The 20542-nt window shown below is 36.2% G+C and overlaps 2 protein-coding genes across 4 annotated transcripts in view; both read right to left on the reverse strand.

Moving 5' to 3' along the window:
- Positions 1-20542, reverse strand: part of LOC125815262 (protein unc-13 homolog) — a 60056-nt gene that overhangs the window by 21484 nt on the left and 18030 nt on the right. The window contains exons 1-5 of one of the 3 annotated variants that reach the window (XM_049494695.1): positions 1467-1517; positions 1269-1329; positions 876-1051; positions 699-763; positions 87-429 (exon numbers count right to left, since the gene is read on the reverse strand). In XM_049494695.1, coding sequence (XP_049350652.1) covers positions 87-429; positions 699-763; positions 876-1051; positions 1269-1276 — 592 coding nt within the window. In that variant the 5' untranslated portion in view covers positions 1277-1329; positions 1467-1517. Of the gene's footprint in view, positions 1-86; positions 430-698; positions 764-875; positions 1052-1268; positions 1330-1466; positions 1518-20542 lie in introns of those variants that run through there. The other 2 variants (XM_049494696.1, XM_049494697.1) reach the window with 2 other exon arrangements.
- On the reverse strand, positions 11326-12177 carry LOC125816557 (uncharacterized). Its single transcript, XM_049496172.1, has one exon. The coding sequence runs from the start codon at positions 12175-12177 to the stop codon at positions 11326-11328; it is 852 nt and encodes a 283-aa protein (XP_049352129.1).

The raw sequence follows: 20542 nt of genomic DNA on the forward strand, positions 1-20542 counted from the left end.
TACTGCCAAAAAGAAATGGTCACACTTATGATAGCGGAAGTTACAGGTCCACCATACACATATACACCTACGATAAGCATGCTTACCAGTAGCAAATGACGGCAATCCAAGCACAAGATCAGCAGCATCATTGAGAACTCTTCTTGAATACCTTCGACTGTCAACTTCATCTAGATCATCATCGTCATCAAATTCCTCAATGTCGTCAACTGTTAACTCTTGTTGTTGTGTGGAACTGAGAGACTGAGATTTGGATAAACTGGACAGCTCTTCAAATGGTTCAGTATCAATTGATTCTGATGTTGAGAGTGTTGGCAAAATTGGTGATGGTGTGGAAATAGGGACAGGCGGGGGTAATCTTCTTGGAGGCAAACCTGATTGTTCAGGATTTGTAGCTAGAAAGAATTCATCAGTTGAACCTGCATTACTCTTGATACAAAAAGGAAACCGTTGAAGAATGAAAATAAACATTAATGTGCATAGAACACACGAAATAATGTTTTGGGATAGGTAAAAAGTGTTGCACAACAACCCCATATGGAAATAATTCTAAGCTGCAATAGATAAACCTCGGGAACTGGAACACTCATAAATAGTAAATATTGAACAGAAATTAATGTATGTGCAATCCCGAACAAGAATATTCATAAATAGTGACCATTGAACAGATAATAATGTATGTGCAAGTCCGAATTTACCATATGAGGGAACAGAGTACTGTCATGATAATCTCTAATAGCTTCAGATAGTTCAAGAAGTCCGCCTACAAAAAAAATGACAAAAACAACAAAATCAATCCTGACTTGATGATTGCGAATGCAATCTATCTTAAAGCAAATAAGAAGAGGCTATATTTTGTGGTGGACATTCCCTACCTTTTCTTGCACAATTGAGGACAAAATCAACGCTAACTTGATCAAGATCCACATCCTCCAAGGAAACAGCTCCGGGGGGCATTACCACCTTCTTGATTAGGCTTCCTGAAAGTATGAAATTCAATAGTATCCGCCTATCTCTCCGAAATCTTTGTAGAAGCTCTATAGAGTTCTCCCTGCAAACACAGACAACACATTCAATTGGAGCCACCCACCCACCCACATTGTGTTCCCGTAAATTCTCTACCATCAAATTTCCTTAACATATCAAGAATCTTTCACCTTAACTACTTAAGAACTTCAGATTTACTTCAAACCAACTTCAAGATCTATTAGTCTTGTACACTTAATCAAAACAAAGAAAGAACCCACTGGATTTTAAAGATTACTTACTCTTCCATTGCAACTTCAACGTAAACTCACTTGCTTAGCAACTCACACTTGCATTCACCAACTGAAAAAAAAAAACCAAGATTCTTGAAGTAAATACCAAAATTGATTGAAATTTGAACAAGTCAGGAGGGAATAATTCTTAGAAGTAAATACCAAAATTGAATGAGTCAAGAAAGAATGATTCTTAGAAGTAAATACCAAAATGGGTTAATAAGAAGATCAAAGGGTGTTCAAAACTGAAAAGATCTCTCGCTAATTCAATAAACAGAACTGAATCTCTGACCGAAGAAAGGGAGTTGGTGAATTCAGATTTGTATACAATTTCGCTTTCTTTTTTCTCTCTGAAATAAAAAATTTTTGGAGGACGAGAGAGATTTTTTATTTATTTTTTATCTATGAGCTATGGCGTTTGAATTTATACAACCCAGATTACGGCCATGTAAATTTTTCGCGATATCTTATTTTTCACACGCATAGATAGTTTTTTTTAATTTGGTAGAAACATAGATAACTAATAAGTAATAACTTTACTTACTGATATAAATAAAATTTAGATAAATGAAAATAAATTATCTAATATTTAGAATTGATTAGTGAAAATTAGTGTTCTCTCTGTTTTATTTTATGTGAGATAGTTTGATTCGGTATGCAGTTTAAGAAAATTTGTGTTGCTGTAAATTATTTTATTAGGGATAAAATAGATATTTTATAGTTAAATTGTTACTTAATATAAAAATGTGTCATTTTTTTTTAGACGGACTAAAAAGGAAAGTAACATGGACAGATAGAGTATTAGATTGGTTCTAAGTTCTAATAAATTATTATTAAAAAGAATTGCAAGTTACAATAAATAAATTCAAATAACTAAAGTTGTTAAAAAGTCTAAATATACATTTCATTCGTTCATTTTGCTAAAAATATTTGTTTAATTATATATATATTTTTTTGTTTATTTATGTGCTTTGCCTAAGAGTTAACACTAAATTTGAAAGAGATAATTTGAAATTCAAATAATATTTTATTACTCGTTTAACTTTAAACATTGATCACAATTTAAATAAATTCATTCACTTGAATTTCTGACTTATCGTTCCCAATCTCTTACAAGCCTTTGTTTTTTTTAATTTATATTCTTTAAAATTATTTTTTGGGAAGAAAACAAACCTCTACATAAATTATTTTGCGAAATCCGATCTAATTACATAAATATTTCTACCACATATGCTAATTCACTCTATTATTTGAAATAATAACATATTGTCCTCTTAATTAGTAGAGATAAGACACAAGTATCCTTATAGATTATAATCAAAATTTCAGAGACACACATAAACTTAACTAGGGTCTTATTATCCCTATACTAATTTAAAATAGAATAAGCACACTCTCTTAAAGGCAATTGAAGATAACAAAAATAATTTTATAAGTAATTAATATGTACAAGTGTCATTTTTTTTAATTGGACATTACTTAATTAATTACATCTAATCAAATTATTAACTCCTACATCTTCTAAACCAATCCACTATTTCTCACCATATTAATATAGAGAAAAATAGCTCTTTTAGCAAAAAAAAAATTCAGTTAACACCATGGGATTCAGCTCCTCATAGTAAATCCTATCCATAAAGAACTATTGTTTTAATATACTAAATCCTCAACAATATAGAGAGTTAGCAAAATATGATAAAAAATGATCACTTTTTGATAGATTTGCTGCTAATAAAAATAGTGATAACAGTGATTGCAACGACAAAAGCTTAAAAGTTGATTTCACTTATTCTATTACACTTAATTGTGAGATTCTTATTTCCATTCAATGGAGTACACAACTGTGAAGGTGTTGTTAATTTCGTCAACACCATTTTATCTAAAAGAATACTTAAAAAAATTCAAATCTCTCTGCAACGTATTATCCAGTTGTCTTCTCCAATGGTTCCCCGTCATCTCTGATCGTTAATTGGATTAAAAATCTTAGTAATTCAACGCCTTCTCACCATTTGTACTTTCCTCTGACTCAGATCTTCACTTATTCTTTCCTCGAATTTAGGATTTTCTCTTTTCAACTTCGATTTGTAACGATCTCCTTGCATGTTTTCTATTATTCGATCTGAGATGTTGATTTTTCTGTTCTTGGAGTCATTACAAAGTATTTGTTCTTGGTTGATAATCATTGAAATGATACTCAAAAATCCGTAAAAATAAATAATAATTAGTATTAAGAAGAAAGAAAAAAGGGATTTTATTGAGAAAAAAACTTAATGCTTAAAGAAAAAGATGCAATGCGTGTTTTACCCACGGAGGATACTCATTTGGTTATCTATGTCACGTCAGCATTTAAAGTATATTTATTCCATTTTAAATCAGTTTAGGAGAGTAATATGATCCAAGTTAAGTTTAGGTGTATCTCAGAGAATTCGGTCATAGTCTAGGGGGTACTTGTGCCTTATTCCTAATTAATAATATCATACTAGATTTTAATTCACATACACCTCTTCCTCTTCTCGTGCCCCCATCCCTCTCTCTCCCCCCCTCACTCACTTTCCCTCTCTCCCATTTTGCGTTCTCCCAGATACACTCGTGAATGTATTGGTGCTTTTTTTTTAATACTAGATACATATATCTTTTGATACTAGATACATGTGTTTATGCACATATACACTACATATTTGATATCAGATAAACTAATGCAATTAATATGGGATATGTGAGATGAAATTATATTCGATACACTAGATGAGATTGATTTTGGATATATATATATTAAATTTATATTGGATACGTAGATACATCAAATTTGTGAAACTCAAATACATTTAAAAATATAGATACATAGGGAGAGAGGCGCGCGAGTCAATATATCCCAAATACATGTGAATCATGCTTGAATACAATGTATCCGAAATAAGACACCTAATTTTATCTACATATATTCAAGATACATGTATCTAAGTGTGTCATATACATTATATCCGACGAAGAAAAAGTGGTACGAAAATTTAAGCAAATGTACAAAACTTGTGATTCACATGAAGAGGTCTAGTCTTTATCGCTAAAAATATCATAATTTTTTTAATTTCAACTTTCATAATCAAGAACTGAATACATAGCTTCAAGAATACAACAAAATCTTCTCACCACACTCAACTTAATTCTCTCAACAAAGGGGTTGTGGGGATATATAAAATGAAATGCTAGCATCATAAATCACATACTTATGAACCAAAACGCATGAGTAAAATCCTAAAAAAGCACTCATAAATTGGTTTATGTACTGTGTATATGACGAATATTATTCTGAAGCTAAATGGACCCAAGTCAAAGAAAAGCACTGAATTGCACTTCTTTGGGGCAAGGGGGCCTAGATCAACCATATTATCCTTATATTAATAAATAATGACCTTGATATTAACTAAGAAAAGAGTCATAGCAATTCCAAATGAAGAACTTATAAAAATCAAAGTTCAACCGACACTGTTTGTCTCCGTCAACAACTCCTCTTCGTCGCCGCATTCAATGTAATCACCTTCGGTAGGCATTAATTTTAACATTTTTCCCGCGAAAAAAAAACTGGCCAAATTGTAATGAATACTATTTATAAGGAGTGACAAGTAGTTGCGTAAATTTGATGAAAATGGAAGGGTGTTTTGGGTATTTTAAGGGATAGTTTCTATGATTTTCTCCCAATATATAAAGAGTTAAGAGGCCCATAAGGTATCAAATTGAAGGTTATGAGTCTAGTTTCCAATGCATCAAACTATTTGTTAATATGACTTCTGAATAGAGAGATATTTGCATTTTCATGAGATGAAGCAAGCAGGCACGTGAGGTGGGCCAAGGTCGGTGGGAACTTTATTTAATTGAACAACTTCATTTTCTTTTTCATTTTCACGTTCTAGTAGCACTTAATAGAGAGAAATTCTCCCCAAATCCATAAAATACTCTTTAGGTCTTAGTAATTTCTTCTTGCAAGCTTCAAGAAAGTTGCTCTACATTGCGAGCTCGTCATTTTGGTATAGTTTTCGTTGTGGATTGTGTGGCGCATCTCTGTGGTGGTTGTAGAAGCAAGGGTTTTGCTTTGTTTGGAGGTTTTGAGTTTTTTGTTTAGCTTAAGTTCAAGGTAAGAACCTCCTTTCATTGATTCTAGCCTTGGTAAGCCGCAAATAGTGAGTTGCGACAAAAATCTGTATCTTTTATTGGATTATCATAATACTTTCCATTCTTGTGTGTTGATTGTGGTGCTGCCTTATTGTAGTATCGAGGGGGGTTTCGAGTAGAAGTCGATAGGCCACTGGAATTCATTGAAAAAGGTATGTTAAGGTTATTCCCTTCGTTTGGTATGTTTCCGTAAAGCTTAGGAGCGATATAATAGGGTTGTTATTATTGGTGATCTACCATATATATAATTGTGAGCGATTGACTGATTGAGTGGTTATAAACCCTCATTTTCGAAACTTATAATCTGTTAATAATGGCCCTACGTTAGAAACGACTTAGAGACAATTCATATAGATTGTTTATAGTTAAATTGCCCACCTTTAGCCTATTGAATTATTTGTTATTGCCCTTGGGGCTATTGTAGTTAGCTGTTGAGCTATGAATTGCCTACGGAGGCTATAATGTTAGCTAAGAGGACTATGTTATTGCCTAAGAGGGCTATGTGTTGCCTACGTGGCTATAGTGATGCCAAAGAGGGTCATGTGTTGCCTACGGGGCTATATTGATGCCAAAGAGGGCTATGTGCTGCCTACGTGGCTATATTGATTCCTAAGAGGGATGTGAACTGCCTATGAGGCTCTGTTGTTTGCTAAGAGGGCTATGCGACTTCCTATATGGACAAGGGGCTACCGATAAGGGTATATATAATGAGTTGGAACCTTCTGGGCTTATGGGGGCCTAGGTAGGTGGTCTTGTTTGTTGTTTGTACCTACTGAGCTTATGGGGGCTTGACTAGGTTGTTGTTTAATTATTTTTGTATGTTTAAATTCAGTAGCGCGTTAGTATGCTTACCTTATTCTTGATTTCCTTACATGATTACTTTTAGTATATTACTCCCCATGTCCCAATTTATGTGACTTAGTTTTCTTTTTAGTCAGTCTAAAAAAAGAATGACACAATTCTATATAAAATAATAACTTAACGATACAATGTATATTTTACCCTTAATGAAATGATTTATAGCCACACAAATTTCTATCATTCATTTTGGACCACAAGTTTTAAAAGTCTTCATTTTTTTCTTAAACTATGTGCCGAGTCAAACTACCTCACATAAAATAGGACGGAGGGAGTATATGTCACGACCCAATTTCTCGAATCATGATGGCACCTACTATACCCTACCAGTAGGTAAGCCAACCTGAAACCCAGAACATCAAGCAATGAGTGTAAGGGTAGAAACTAGCGAAAACAATAAACTAAACAAGGACAACAAGACGGAAGCAAACCAAAATAAATATGTATAGAAATCCCTCACAGAACCTGAAAGTCACTAGTACAGAGCTATCTAATAAAGAGTACAAGTCCCAAAAGTGGACCACAGAGACTGAACTGTCTCGAAAGGTAAAAAACAAGTCTATATACACAGATAGAGACTGAAATAGTACAATACGTCATGTGCTCACCTCCGTCTCTGAATCAGACTACTCCAAACTGGATCGACGCTGGCCACTGGTGCTTGGACCTGCATCACGAAATAGATGCAAAGCGTAGCATGAGTATCAAACAACAAGTACCCAGTAGGCATCATAGGCCGATTGAACTTGAAAAGTAAAGGCAATATGAAAAGAAGGAATAACATAAACCGAAGGTCAAGAGCGGAAATCTAAGTAACAATGGAATGCACATGAGTGTAGAAAGAACTAAGTAAAGTAATCTATAAGCTAACTACACCTAACTGGACCCCTATAAGCCCAGAAGGTACACTCGTGCGCAAGTTAAATAAAAACTCGAACGGACCCCCATAAGCCCGACGAGTACACAAAATAATTATAACTAAAGAGAATTGCATATAAGAACCTAAGAACGGAGAACATCGAACCAGAACCTCAGAGTTGAGTTGGATGACCGTGTGACATTTGCAGAGAAGCCAGTTGCCATTCTAGCTAGAGATGTGAAGAGATTGCGCTCGAGAGCCATTCCTGTTGTTAAGGTCTGTTGGAGGCATCATCCAGTTGAGGAGGCTACCTGGGAGACCAAGCAGGAGATGCGAGAGCAGTTTCCCGGCTTGTTTGAGCCTTCAGGTACTTCTTGATCCTTTCTTTCGCGGACGAAAGTCCTTTTTAGTAGTGGATATTGTAATGACTCTTTTGGTCATTTCTGTGTTTTGCCTTATGTGTGTCGTTTAGAGCGTTCATGTAGCGAACCCAAGTCATTTATGACTTGCTGGGATTGACAGTTCGGTCACCTGGTCGTTCGTTTGGCTTTTGTGCGAGTTTTAGTATTTTTGGAGCTTATGAACCTTGAACGATCATTTTTGATGAAAAGTTCAAGAAGATGACATCAGAATCCAATTCTGACGATTTCATCAGCTCCGGAAGGGTCATTTTAGGCTAATAGCATGGTTGGCATGACTCTCGAGGTTTTCAGTGTGAGCCGGTGCGATTAGGCGTTTTAACTTTAAGTTTAAGCCTAAGTTTGACTTTGGTCAACATTCTGAGTAAACACACTCGGATGAGAATTCCGTCAGCGCAGTTAGCTCCGGAATGTCAAGTTTGGTCTAGATTGACCTTTCTTTTGTGTCTCGAGGTTTTCGATATTTTTTCTTAGCTCTTTTGTGGTTTTTGACTTAAAATGACATTTGGGTGTGGGACCCACTTTTTGTCAAGATGACCTCGTATGAAAATTTTGACTGTGCCATTGAGTCTGGAATATCAAATTTAGTAGGGTTGCATATCTTGTTTGCGTGCATGGGGTTTCGAACGAGTTCGGAGTACCTCGTCGGAGTTTTTTTAGTTTTGGAAATTATTGCAGAAAATCTGCTATAAATGCAGAAAATCAGCAACATTTCCCAAACTTAAAACCCTCTTAACTCACTCATCTTTCATCCGAATTAGGCGATTTGAAGTGCGGGAACTTCGTATTTTTGGTGGCTTTGCTGTAGAGTTTTTGGAAGTTGTCGGGTGCGCGTAGTTCAAGGTAAATTTCGCAATAACTGACTGTAGTACCCTTTTTCGAGCCTTTATTTTTGGCTTTCTTGTTTTGGTCTTATCTCACTCATTTTAGCTCCGTTTTAGGTGATTTGAAGTCCCACGTGTTGAGAATTATCGTGGCTACGTTGTAGAGTGTTCAAGGAGTGCTGGGCACCATTAGATTCTTGTAAATTTCAAGTTTAGACTGTTGTTGTTTTCTTTTTTAATTGATTAAAGTGTGATTTTCATGCTTGTTGGTTTTTGCTGCGTTTTGTGCCCCGAATTGTGTTCCATTTTGGAACACAAGTTTGGGGTGTTTTTTAGGGTGTCTTGACGGAGTCAAATTCGGACAGTTCGGTGTGGGTCATACGATTCCCGTTTTGACAACAAAATTGACCCGTCTTCGTTTGTTGTGATTTTGGTGTCTAAACGACCGTAATAATGTTGTGACTCTATTTTTGATAGCGGGGGAGCATTTTGAGGCCGTTCGGATAGGGAAAGCTTCGGAGATGTGATTTTAGAGCGCGTGTGATCGGCCTACAGGTAGGCTACAGTTTCCCTCTCTTAGATTGAGCTCGAGAATATGAATACATGTTGATTAGTTGGGATTAGGGTTGAGGTTCTGGTTCAATATTCTCCGTTCTTAGGTTCTTATATGCAATTCTCTTTAGTTATAATTATTATGTGTACTCGTCGGGCTTATGAGGTCTGTTTGGGTTTTTATTTAACTTGCGCACGAGTGTACCTTCTGGGCTTATGGGGGTCCAGTTAGGTGTAGTTAGATTATATATTACTTTAGTTAGTTCTTTCTAAACTCCTGTGCATTTCATTGTTACTTAGATTTCCGCTCTTGACCTTCAGTTTGTGTTATTCCTTCTTTTCATATTGCCTTTACTTTTCAAGTTCAATCGGCCTATGATGCCTACTGGGTACCTGTTGTTTTGGTACTCATGCTACGCTCTGCATCTATTTCGTGATGCAGGTCCGAGCACCAGTGGCCATCGTTGATCCAGTTTAGAGTAGTCTGATTCGGAGACGGGGGTGAGCACACGGCGTTTTGTATTATTTCAGTCTCCATCTGTGTATACAGACTTGTCTTTTACCTTTCGAGACAGTCCAGTCTTTGTGGTCCACTTTTGGGACTTGTACTCGTTTTGTTAGTAGCTCTGTACTAGTGACTTCCAGGTTCTGGGAGGGATCTTTATTTGTATATATGTTTTGGTTTGTTTCTGCCTGGTTATGTTGTTATCTTAAATTTTGCCTACTCTTGTTTAGTTTCTGCCCTCAGACCCATTACTTGTTGTTCCGGGTTATGGGTTGGCTTACCTACTAGTGTGTTATAGTAGGTGTCATCATGATTCGAGGAATCGGGTCTTGACAATATAATACATGCTCATTTATGTCTAGCAAAATAATATTTTCACGGGAGTCACAACCAGTAAAAGTATTGCCCAATGTCCTAAGAAGTCATCATTTCCAACTCTTAGACTTGTACTAAAATTTCCATAGAAATATTTCTTTGTTTTGGCCTTTTCGAAGAACTGTATGAATGGTCACTTATCATGTTACATATGTTCAATCTTTTGGCTAAATCATCAACTACATGTAAGTAGGTTAAGGTCTTCATCCATAGGGTTGTTTAAGGGCTAACCAACCCTCCAACAAATCTCTAAATCCAAAAATACTTCGGTAGATGATAAGTAGGGAGCATATCTAGCCTACTGAAAATTAGGGTCACATGTTAGTTCAATCTATCATTTTGAACAAATTTCTTAAATTCCTAATCAAGTTACACATTTTCAACTGTTAAGAGAGAAGAAAATCATAAATAACTTAGTGAATTGCCTCATATCGTTGGTGTTCTCCTATTGGTATTCCAAGTAGTACAATATCATACCATGTATTTGTTGTTCATGTTCACTGTCTGAACACTAGATCTATAGTAGTCTCATTGGAACATGCTAGAGTTTGTAAACCTTCAAGTATTTCACTCAAGAATCTTTCCTAAAAACTTGTTTTTTTTTTTTAAATTAGTAATGTTGTATTCCTCAGCATTAAGGCTATGCTGGTAACCTCCAAAAATTCGTACATAGAGGGGTTATGAAGTCTAATTACAAAGATCCTAACATATCTACTAGTTGCTCTACCTCCTCTATACATTCCTGTTTACACCAAAAATACAAATATGCAATGCAATTTTCTTTGACTTTCTGTATGGAGTTTGATTTGTTCTCATAGCATCTTCCATTTCTTTCCTTCCATACTGACCACCATATGCAAGCTGGAATAATTCTCCACCATTTTTTTTGGCTTTTACTGCCTCCTCTCCTGATCCAGCAACTCAACAGGTCAGCAGTATGTTTTGGTATCGTCCAGCTGTTACCAGTGAGCCTAAAAAACAGAGACCATAGTTGACCTGTGACTCTACAGTGTAGAAAAAGATGGTTGTTGGTCTCATTTGTCTCATTGCATAAAAAACACCTTGGTACTAGTTGTACACCTTTCCTCTGCAGTACCTCCTGTGTCAAACAAGCCCTCTTAGCTACCAACCATACAAAACATTTGATCTTGGTTGGTGTTTGGCTTGTCCATACATATTTCCATCTAGCCAATCTGAGACCTTGTTGAGTTCCCATTTCCTTCTTATAGAGCTTGTTAACTGTAAATCTTCCATCCTCAGAGTGTACCCACGAGATTGTGTTTGGCCTTGCATCAAAACCATTAAACTCATTGATTGTATGTAACAATTGTGCCACTATATCTATTTCCCAGTCATTGAAATGTCTCCTGAAAGATATATCCTAACCATTTTCCTAACTCTCAGCTAGAGTGATATCTGGATTGCTACAGAAAGAGAATAAGTTGGGGAAAGATTGCATTAATGCCTCATGTCTTACCCAAACATCTTTCTAGAATAGTATTTTAGCTCAATTTCCTATTCTAAGTTTGATGTTTCCTGCTAGTTTGGTCCCGAAGGATCTTATTGTTTTCCATGTTGAAACTCCATATGGTATAGTGACCTCATTGGTACACCATTGGGAGTCCTGGCCATACTTGTGATGTATAACTTCTCTCCAAAGAGCATGTTCTTCTTGCACATATCTCCACAGCCACTTCGTCAAGAGGCACTCATTATGGATTCGAAGATTCCTAACTCCAAGACCACTTGAGAGCTTAGGTAGCTGCATTGTTTCCCAGTTAACTAGATAATACCCCTTTCTTTCTTTGTTTCCAAACCAAAGAAAGTCTCTTCTAAGTTTGTCCAATTTCTCTAGCACCTTAGCAGGTAAGGGAAATAGAGACATGACATAAGTGGGGAGGGAGTCTAGCACTGCATTTATTAGTGTTTGTCGGCCCCCGAGTGACAAGTATTGAGATTTCCATATGGCTAACTTCTTCTCTAACCTCTGGATTATCCCATCCCATATCAGTAGTTCTTTATGATTGCTTCTCAGAGGCATTCCCAAGTAAGTTGTTGGGAATTGCTCAATCTTGCACCTTAGGATGTTAGCCAATCTTTGCATCTGTGCTACTTCCTTGATAAGGAATAAACTGATTTTGCTCCAGTTAACCCTTAGACTAGAGACAGCTTCTAGGATCACAAGTATCACTCTAATATATCTAATTTGGTCTTCTTTTGCCTCGCAGAAGATTACAGTGTCATCCGCATACAACAATTTGCAAATCTCCATACTCACACCTGCCCTGCTACTAACTTCAAATCCCCTTATCCATCTGTTTTGAGTAGCTATCCTCAGCATGTTATTCAGCCCCTCCATAACTAGTATGAAAAGGAAAGGGGAGAGAGGATCACCCTGTCTCAAGCCCCTTTCAGATGAAAAAAAACCCACCGGTTCTCCATTCACCAGAATGGAGAACCTGACGGTTTTAATACAAAAAACCTATCCATTTTAACCATTTATCTCCAAACCCCATTTGTCTTAAGATGTTTAGAAGGAACTCCCAATTTACATGGTCATATGCTTTTTCCAAATCAAGTTTGCACATGATGCCTGCTTTCTCTCCTCTTACTCTTGTGTCCACACATTCACTGGCTATTAATGCAACATCCATGATTTGCCTGCCCTTAATAAATGCCATCTAGTGCTTGTTCACCAGCTTGTTTACCACCTGTTTGAGCCTTTCAACCAACACTTTAGCTATTATTTTGTACATCCCACTAATTAGACTTATTGGTCTGAAGTCCCTTAGTGATGTAGCTTCACTCTTCTTTGGGATAAGTGCCACATAAGTGGCATTCATACTCTTTTCAAAAACTTGGAACTCATGGAAATGCTTCATAGTGTTCAAGATGTCTTCTTTCAAGACACTCCAAAATTCTTTGAAGAAGCTCATTGGAAATCCATCAGGTCCTGGTGCCTTGTCACTAGCATAAAGATTGATGCCTTTTAAGACTTCTTCCTCCTCAAACTGTCTCTGCAGCCAGATCTGTTCCTCCAAGTTAATGCTTGTGAAATCTTGTAAGTTTAGATTAGGTCTCCATGTCTCTGTCTTTTTGTAGTTAAAACCTCTAAGGATCTTTGAGTTGTTAGAACCTCAGAGGTTTCATTCTTAGAAACTCTCAACTTTTTTTTTTGACAAATATGAATCTTTAGCTGCCTGGAGCTGGTCTTGGGCCATAATTTATTGCCCGAATCTATTCATTATGTCCATAAATATCTCTTGCTCGGAACATGAAGATAAGTGTCCAACAGTAACACTCTCATGCTGCTAAAATGCAGAGTAGTACTCTTTATAAAAAAAAATATTGGTACCACATAGGTGCAAAAAATTTCCTCACAATGACATAATGATCTCTTTCTTGGCTTTTTCAACTACTTTTGTTTGTTCCCCTTATTTGGGAGAGACATGTGTTAACAAAGGTGACCCTTGATGCCTCCGAACCTTTGGACTATTCTTGTTATTAAATGACTATGTTCAAGACATGTGATAGATAGATAGATAGATAACAATGTTAGATTAATTTGGTTTACTTATTAATCAATCACACATATAAGAAGGAATAAGAAAGAAAGAAAAGACAGAACCTATCACGTTTTTACAGAATCACGATTATATAAATGGCCGGCAACATAACCATAATTGAGATTCTACTACTAGCATATGCTCCATAAGTCACAAGAATAACCTAGGCTCTGATACCAACTTTGTCACGACCCAATTTAGGAACGTGACCGATGCTAATGGGGAGAACCCTTATCAGAATTCTACAAAAAAACAAGCAGAGTTTCCTTTATTTTTAGGCATATCCTGAATTTTTCCTATCTTAGAAATCAACAATACAACTAATAACATCTCTAACTCATGACCCAATATCCATCAACAATTCAATCGCCACACAATTATACTAATTCTTCTTCAATTACGAAAAGAAGTTTAAAACTAGTCACTACAATACAAAGGGACAATCATGACTCCAATAAAGGACTGGCAAATGGAGCCTAAGAGTTTTTAAAAAAAAAAGAAACATAGAAATTTGATAGATCTCTTGCCACACGAAGTAATGTGGGGCTCACCAAATGCTACCAAATCACACTTTCTAGTTGATGAAATCCTCGTCAATACCACATGAGTTCTTTGTAAAAATATTTAGCGAGGAGTGAAACGCTAGCTCAGTGAGTAATAACACTTAACCATAACTATTTTAATAAAGGACAACCACCAGGAAACATGATAGTATGATAATCAAAATGATGAAATCAATGCCCTTTATGAAACGGGGACAATATTCATTCTTATTTGTCTCATGTAAGCAAAATCAATGTGAACTTTTAGAAATACACTCAAAAAAACACTTGAGTGTGGCCATCTTCTTTAAGAAGTAACCAATAACAGTGAAACCTCTCGTAAGAGAGTTAAATATTCATATCGATAGATCCCTACTCGAGGGATATCAGTAACGGTATGTTAGTTCTACCGTCCTCACCTTTCCCCCCCATCCGCCCTCCCCCTACCCCACATCACCCCTTTCATCTCTCATCTCACATCGATAGATCTCATATCACATATCGAGGGAGATATTGAGAAAGATCAAGCATTCTCACCATTTCTTAGATTCATGGACCCTGTTCAATTCAATGGAATCGTTCATATTTTTTCCACCAATAATGTTTTCTAAAACTCTTTGACCTCTAAATTTGGTGTATCCTATTGTCACGCAATTCACATGGTTCAATAAACAATTGATTTTTCACGATCAAGGGTGTGATGCTCTTTATAGTAGAGAGATATGATATATGATATGAGAGATAAGATAGATCAGAGGTATGATGAGAGGTAAGAGGGGGTAAGAGGAAGTGAGAGGTGAGATGTGAGAGATGGGAGATATTGTCACGACCCGAGCCTACACCCTGGACGTGGCTGCCACTCGAAGACCATTACTGGTCCCCAAGCGAACCCTCATCCTGGCTGACTACAAGCAGAAGACTAACTCAAGCTTGCCAAAGCTTAAAAATTGAATACAATTTATGAAACTGAAATACAAAACTTTAACTTAAATGAAAACCTCTAAATATAAAAATAATATTCAACTCGCCATAAAATAAGCAACTTAAGTCTTCAAAACATTTAATAAAATATATGATACAAACTTCTCAACTATAATGACTATCTATGAAGCCTCTAACTGATAAAGATGGAAGTCGGGACAAGACCCATGACATCCTAACAACTGATATAACTAAAAGGTAAATGAAATCCTCCGGAAGCAAGGAGGTTCACCATAGCTAACTGAACTCTCGGATGTATCAACGAAGCTCCTGTTGATGATCCTAAATACCTGTGTGGAAGATGCAAGCCAAATGGCTCAGTACGTGGAATGTACGAGCATGTAAGAGGAATTCTAAAACATAAACATAAGCTTGAAACTTGATTAAAAGGAAACATACTTACCTCTTTTCAATCTTACTCAACTTAATGAATACTTCAAACTACTCAAACTTACTCAACTCAGAAGTACTCAAGGATAAGATACTCAATTCAGAGATTAGATACTCAACTCAAGGATATGATATTCGACTCTGGATACTCAACTTTGAATACTCAACTCAATATGACTGAACTCATTTCAATATAAAGCAATTTAAAACAAGTGCAATATAAAGAAACAAATTGTTTAAAAACATGTTGTCAACTCTGTGTGTATGCAAGGATACAACATAACTCTGAAATATTTGTAAAAATACAAATAATTGTGTATATAAGAATACAATAACTTATGTGAGAGTTTCTCTAACCGACAACCACCACTATGAGCCTAAGTGGTGATACAATGTCTTGCCCACGCTGCCAGAATTGTCCTATACTTTGTCGTCATATAGAACGCTTAACTTAGTGGATCCACTAGTCTATGCTAAATGCATCTTAAGGAGTCATCTAAAAATTATGATTCTTTACTACCCATGATGGTTACATGGTTTATGGAGACTTGAGTTAATATGAATTTGCATCCCCATATCGGTGCTCAATACTACTCTCCAAATATACTTAGCTCATATGTTTGTAAAAATAAAATTCTTTCTTTGAATTGAGATAATTACTCAAAACTTAGCTTAAAATCTCTCTTGGAATCATGTTCCTTTTTCTTGCTCAAATGCGAAAACTTTAATAAACTCTTTGGGAATACTTAGTTCCCTTATAGTTTTTTTGAGAAATGGACTCAACTCTAAATTTACTCTTTGCTTAACTTGAAACTTTTAGTCTTAAAACAAAATTAAAACATTTGTAAAAGACTTCTTAAAATGAGGTTCATGCCGAATTATGGACGTGAACAACTCAATGCAAGGTTTTCAATAACCATAGATAGAACTCAAATACTTGGAACTCAAGAACTTCAATAATACTACTCACTTCAAGAATGCTCAACTCAGAAAGTTCATGCGGAATTTATGAGTATGAACTACTCAACTCAAGGACTCATAGATACTTCTCATCACAAGATTGTTCGACTTATAATGCTCATGCGAAATTATGGGCATGAACAACTCAACTCATGGACTTCATGGGTAATAGGTAATAGTCCCATGATTAGGATTATAATCTCAAATGGGTTATAAACTCAATACTTGAGACTTAGGACATGGAGATATTACTCCGCTCATAAATACTCAATTTATGGAGTTCATGTGGAATTTATGGGCATGAACGACTTGACTCGCAGGTCTACATAACATTATGGAGCTCATGTATACAACTCTTCTCTTTCTCTTACTTACTACCTCAAGACTTAGTTCAAATAATTGGTTGATCTCAAAGGATTTACAATTGAACTCAATGGCTTTCTTGAACTCTACTTTTAACTCTCTCTTGAATGAGAATTATGAATTCAAGAGTTATGGCTCATGATATGAAAGATCTCATGATGACAAAGTAGACTCATGAGTACATTCTCTTCATCCTCACACTCACTTGCTTGAGTCTTGAAACAAGTTACTAGAAGTTGTATAAGACTCCACAAAATGACTCAAAGGGGATTTCTTAGAATGTTCGAAATAATTCTCAAAACATAACTCTCAACTCTACCTTGAATTTGAATTATGAATTCAAGGTTATGAATGAATTTAGGTGTTTAAAAGTAGCTGAGAGTAGTTAGAATCGAAAAGGAGTGAAACTGCACTTTAAACAAACTCAAACGGGGCAACCGACGACAAACTGGATGGAGCAGGCGACCCAGGCGCTATGGGTGGCGCGGGGCGCCAGCCCCTAAACTTCAGAGGTAGGTTTGGGGCGCTCAGGCAGGCGCATCGCGTCAATCCCCTGTCACGACCCGAGAGTACCCCCTAGTCGTAACATGGCGTATTCGACCCCGAAGGGGTCTTATTCGAGCCACATAGTCATTCATTGCATTCAATAATGAAAATAGTGCGGAATAATAAAAAAAAACTTATTTACATCCACACATTTAAACTTCATTAAAACAACTTTAAAAACACACAGCGGAAGTCTAAGTCTCACATGGCCATCTTAGACACAGTCACAAAACATAAGTAGGAACACGACCCTTTACAATCAAAAGAAGTCTATTACATGAACAAAAGAACTTAAAAGTCTTATCCTCGAATCCATGAGGACATACAAAGTCTTGGAGGAAAGCGATCCAACACTTCAAACTAGCTAGGAGGGATCACTTGCCGGAACCTACACTTATAGTAAAACTAGAGAAATATGGAATTAGCACAATTAAGTACTAAGTATGATGACCATGCAAAACATGCTTTAAAAGGGACATTTTGGCTAGAAACCATGCATTATGCCACTTTTTGAAGTATCATGAATAGTTGCATAAAAGACAAGCATAAACATCAAGTAAGTCATAATATCACCTTTAAACAATATCAACATGAAAACCTTTACCTTGGACCTTCACCTCAAGCAACCCTTATGCTATACCTCGTGCAATGTATGGATGGCGTCCCATACCACAATCCATACTAAGGCACCACATTTAGGTCACTTAAAGTAACTTATCATTCCTTTCTTTCACCTTTGCACAATATTCATACATAAGAGGTATATTATTAATTAAGACATGACAAGGGAAAATAACTCATAATATAACCCAAGTATAGCATGCATCTCATATTAAGCATTTGAGAGCCAACATTCTTTAATAACCTTATTTAGGCCACAATTGTGTCACGTACATTAGGATTTAGAGAAACTCACTATGACCCTCTCCAAGCCTACTCGTGCAATGTATAGGTAGCATCTCATACTACTACCTACACTTTGTAGAACCTATCAAGAAACCATAATGAAATCTCGCATGATGGAAAGTAAGCGTTTAACCGACATAGACCATGAGAGCTTGTCATGGAATCCGGTGTCATAAGTCCCCACACCGTAAAGAGGTGGTCTACTTGCCTAAGGAAGACCGGTATATAGCTTAATGGATCCACTAGCTACCTATGCGGGCACATAGTTTATGGGATAAGGTAGACGATCATTGAAACTCATGCCTAACTATTGGGGGAGTTTCCATCTAACCAAATCCACTCGGTGCTTAGCCAACATTCTCATAGAATAGTTCGTTACCTTGACATTATCACATATGAGAGGTGCCATTGGCCTACCAACTCCAAATTACATTTATTAACACGTGAAATGGTGCTTTAAGCCTACCGTTTCAAGGTTCATTTGGGAAAGCTCATTAACTCCTCTTGAAAGGGTGCCATGGGACTACCGGTTCAAGTCTCATCATTAACCTTCATGGAAAGGTGCCATAGGCCTACCGATTCCAAGGTTCATTATAAGCTCGTGTGGAAGGGTGCCACTAGCCTACCGATCCGAGGATTCAACCATCAACAATATAATCATTTATACAAGAAAATAATGCATAAGCTCTACTAATTCAAGATATGCAATAAATTGGAGAATCCTTCATATTCTATCATCAACATTCATGAGTGTCAAATTGAGAAAAATCATTTCAATAATAACACATTTACGTTCATAACATGATCACATTAGCTCCATTAAATTCTCATTCATATAATGTCATGATAACACTCCAATTTCTCATACTATGCCTTTAAGGCCATGGTTACAAAACCTTCCATAATTAAACACCTCCACCATAAGTGGATCAAACCAAGCAAGAACAATTTTTATCCATAATATGAGATTAAGCCAACTTACCATCCTCCAAAGCCATAATCAACAACACTCAAGTCCCAACCATTTTTCTTACCACAAGAGAATTCTTCCATAACTTGCCCATAAGACCACAATCCTCAATTCATCCATATACCAACAATTCATCATAAATAGGTATAGAAAACCATATAAATCAACAATACAATCCAATCTAAACACAATTTCATCAACATTAAATCATAGGCATTAAACCCACTTCATTAGCAAATTCTAGGCTTTTAATGAAAACATGGGTTCTTGAAGAAGTTTCATATAAAAATCATAAATAGAACTTCAATTCACCAATATAATGACTTTGAAAACATTTTACCTATGAACCCATACCTATAATAGAAAATAGAAGTTTTGTTCTTTGAAGACTTTTGAAACCCTTTTTATTGGACTCCTTGAAGGAAAGATAATCAATGATCAAGGGTCACCATACTTTTGCTATGATCTCCCACGAAATTTGATGAAGAAAGCCTTGAATCCAAAGCCCTAGCTCCCACTTCTTCTTCTTCTTAATGGAGGATTGTAGAGAGGGAAATGTTTTAGGGATGGGAATGGAACTAATGGTATCTAGGAAATAATATATGTCCTTTGGAAGAATGGTCCAACATTTAGAAAAAAAATGAGGCGGGTGAACAGTAACCACGACTACTGGAAATTGTCTTTTCCTGCCGAACAGATTTTACGAAAATGAGCATAACTTCTTCGTTCGAACTCCGAATGAGATGAAACGAAGTGCGTTAGGTAGCTAACTCAAAGGGCTTTCCATGGATATATTATTGGCCACCCAAATAATTTGTGTGCTAGGAGATATGACCCTCCAAAATAGACCCTCGAAAAAGGCTTCACTTGGAAATTTTGGATTTTGATACGGTTGCTCTAAAATTTGGGTTAGACCCATTTCCCACTCAATTTGACCCCCTAAACAAGAATATGAAGTCGGATTTTAGAAAAACGAAACGGATCTCTTTATATACAGCTAAACAAGTTTTCGGTAACTTTCGAAGCATATTTTTAAGAACTTTTTGGGTCAAATTCAAATATAATCATTTCATTAAGTTCTCGACTCCAAACTCACATGTGAGGCTCTAGTTTCACTCTATCATTTTCCAGGTCGTTACATTATCCCCACTTAGGAACATTCGTCCTCGAATGACACTTTAAACACATAAGGGGTAACAACTCAAGTATACAACCCATCAACATGCATACAAGTAAATAAATATCGGAGGAAACATCAACTCCACATCAATGAGGCTCAAACAACTTCATGCAATTCAAGAAATTAGAAATACATCTACCAATTCCTTATGCATCAAACTTTACCATTTCTCATTTCATTGGATGAACTTCCTTCTCCAATTTACATCACACTCATCCCAAAATTATTAGGCACATTATGCAATTTTCTCATAAAAGTACAATTATGCAACATTTAAGCATGTTCAACATTTATCCTCATGAAGCATATAGACAACTCAA

Source organism: Solanum verrucosum, unplaced genomic scaffold (genome assembly GCF_900185275.1).
Source record: "Solanum verrucosum unplaced genomic scaffold, falcon-dt-bn FXZP01000261.1, whole genome shotgun sequence".
In the NCBI taxonomy this organism is placed as follows: Eukaryota; Viridiplantae; Streptophyta; class Magnoliopsida; order Solanales; family Solanaceae; genus Solanum; species Solanum verrucosum.

Coding starts and splice junctions, on each gene's coding strand:
- LOC125816557 (XM_049496172.1), bottom strand. CDS start 12,177: ATGGAGGGGCTGAATAACATGCTGAGGATAGCTACTCAAAACAGATGG.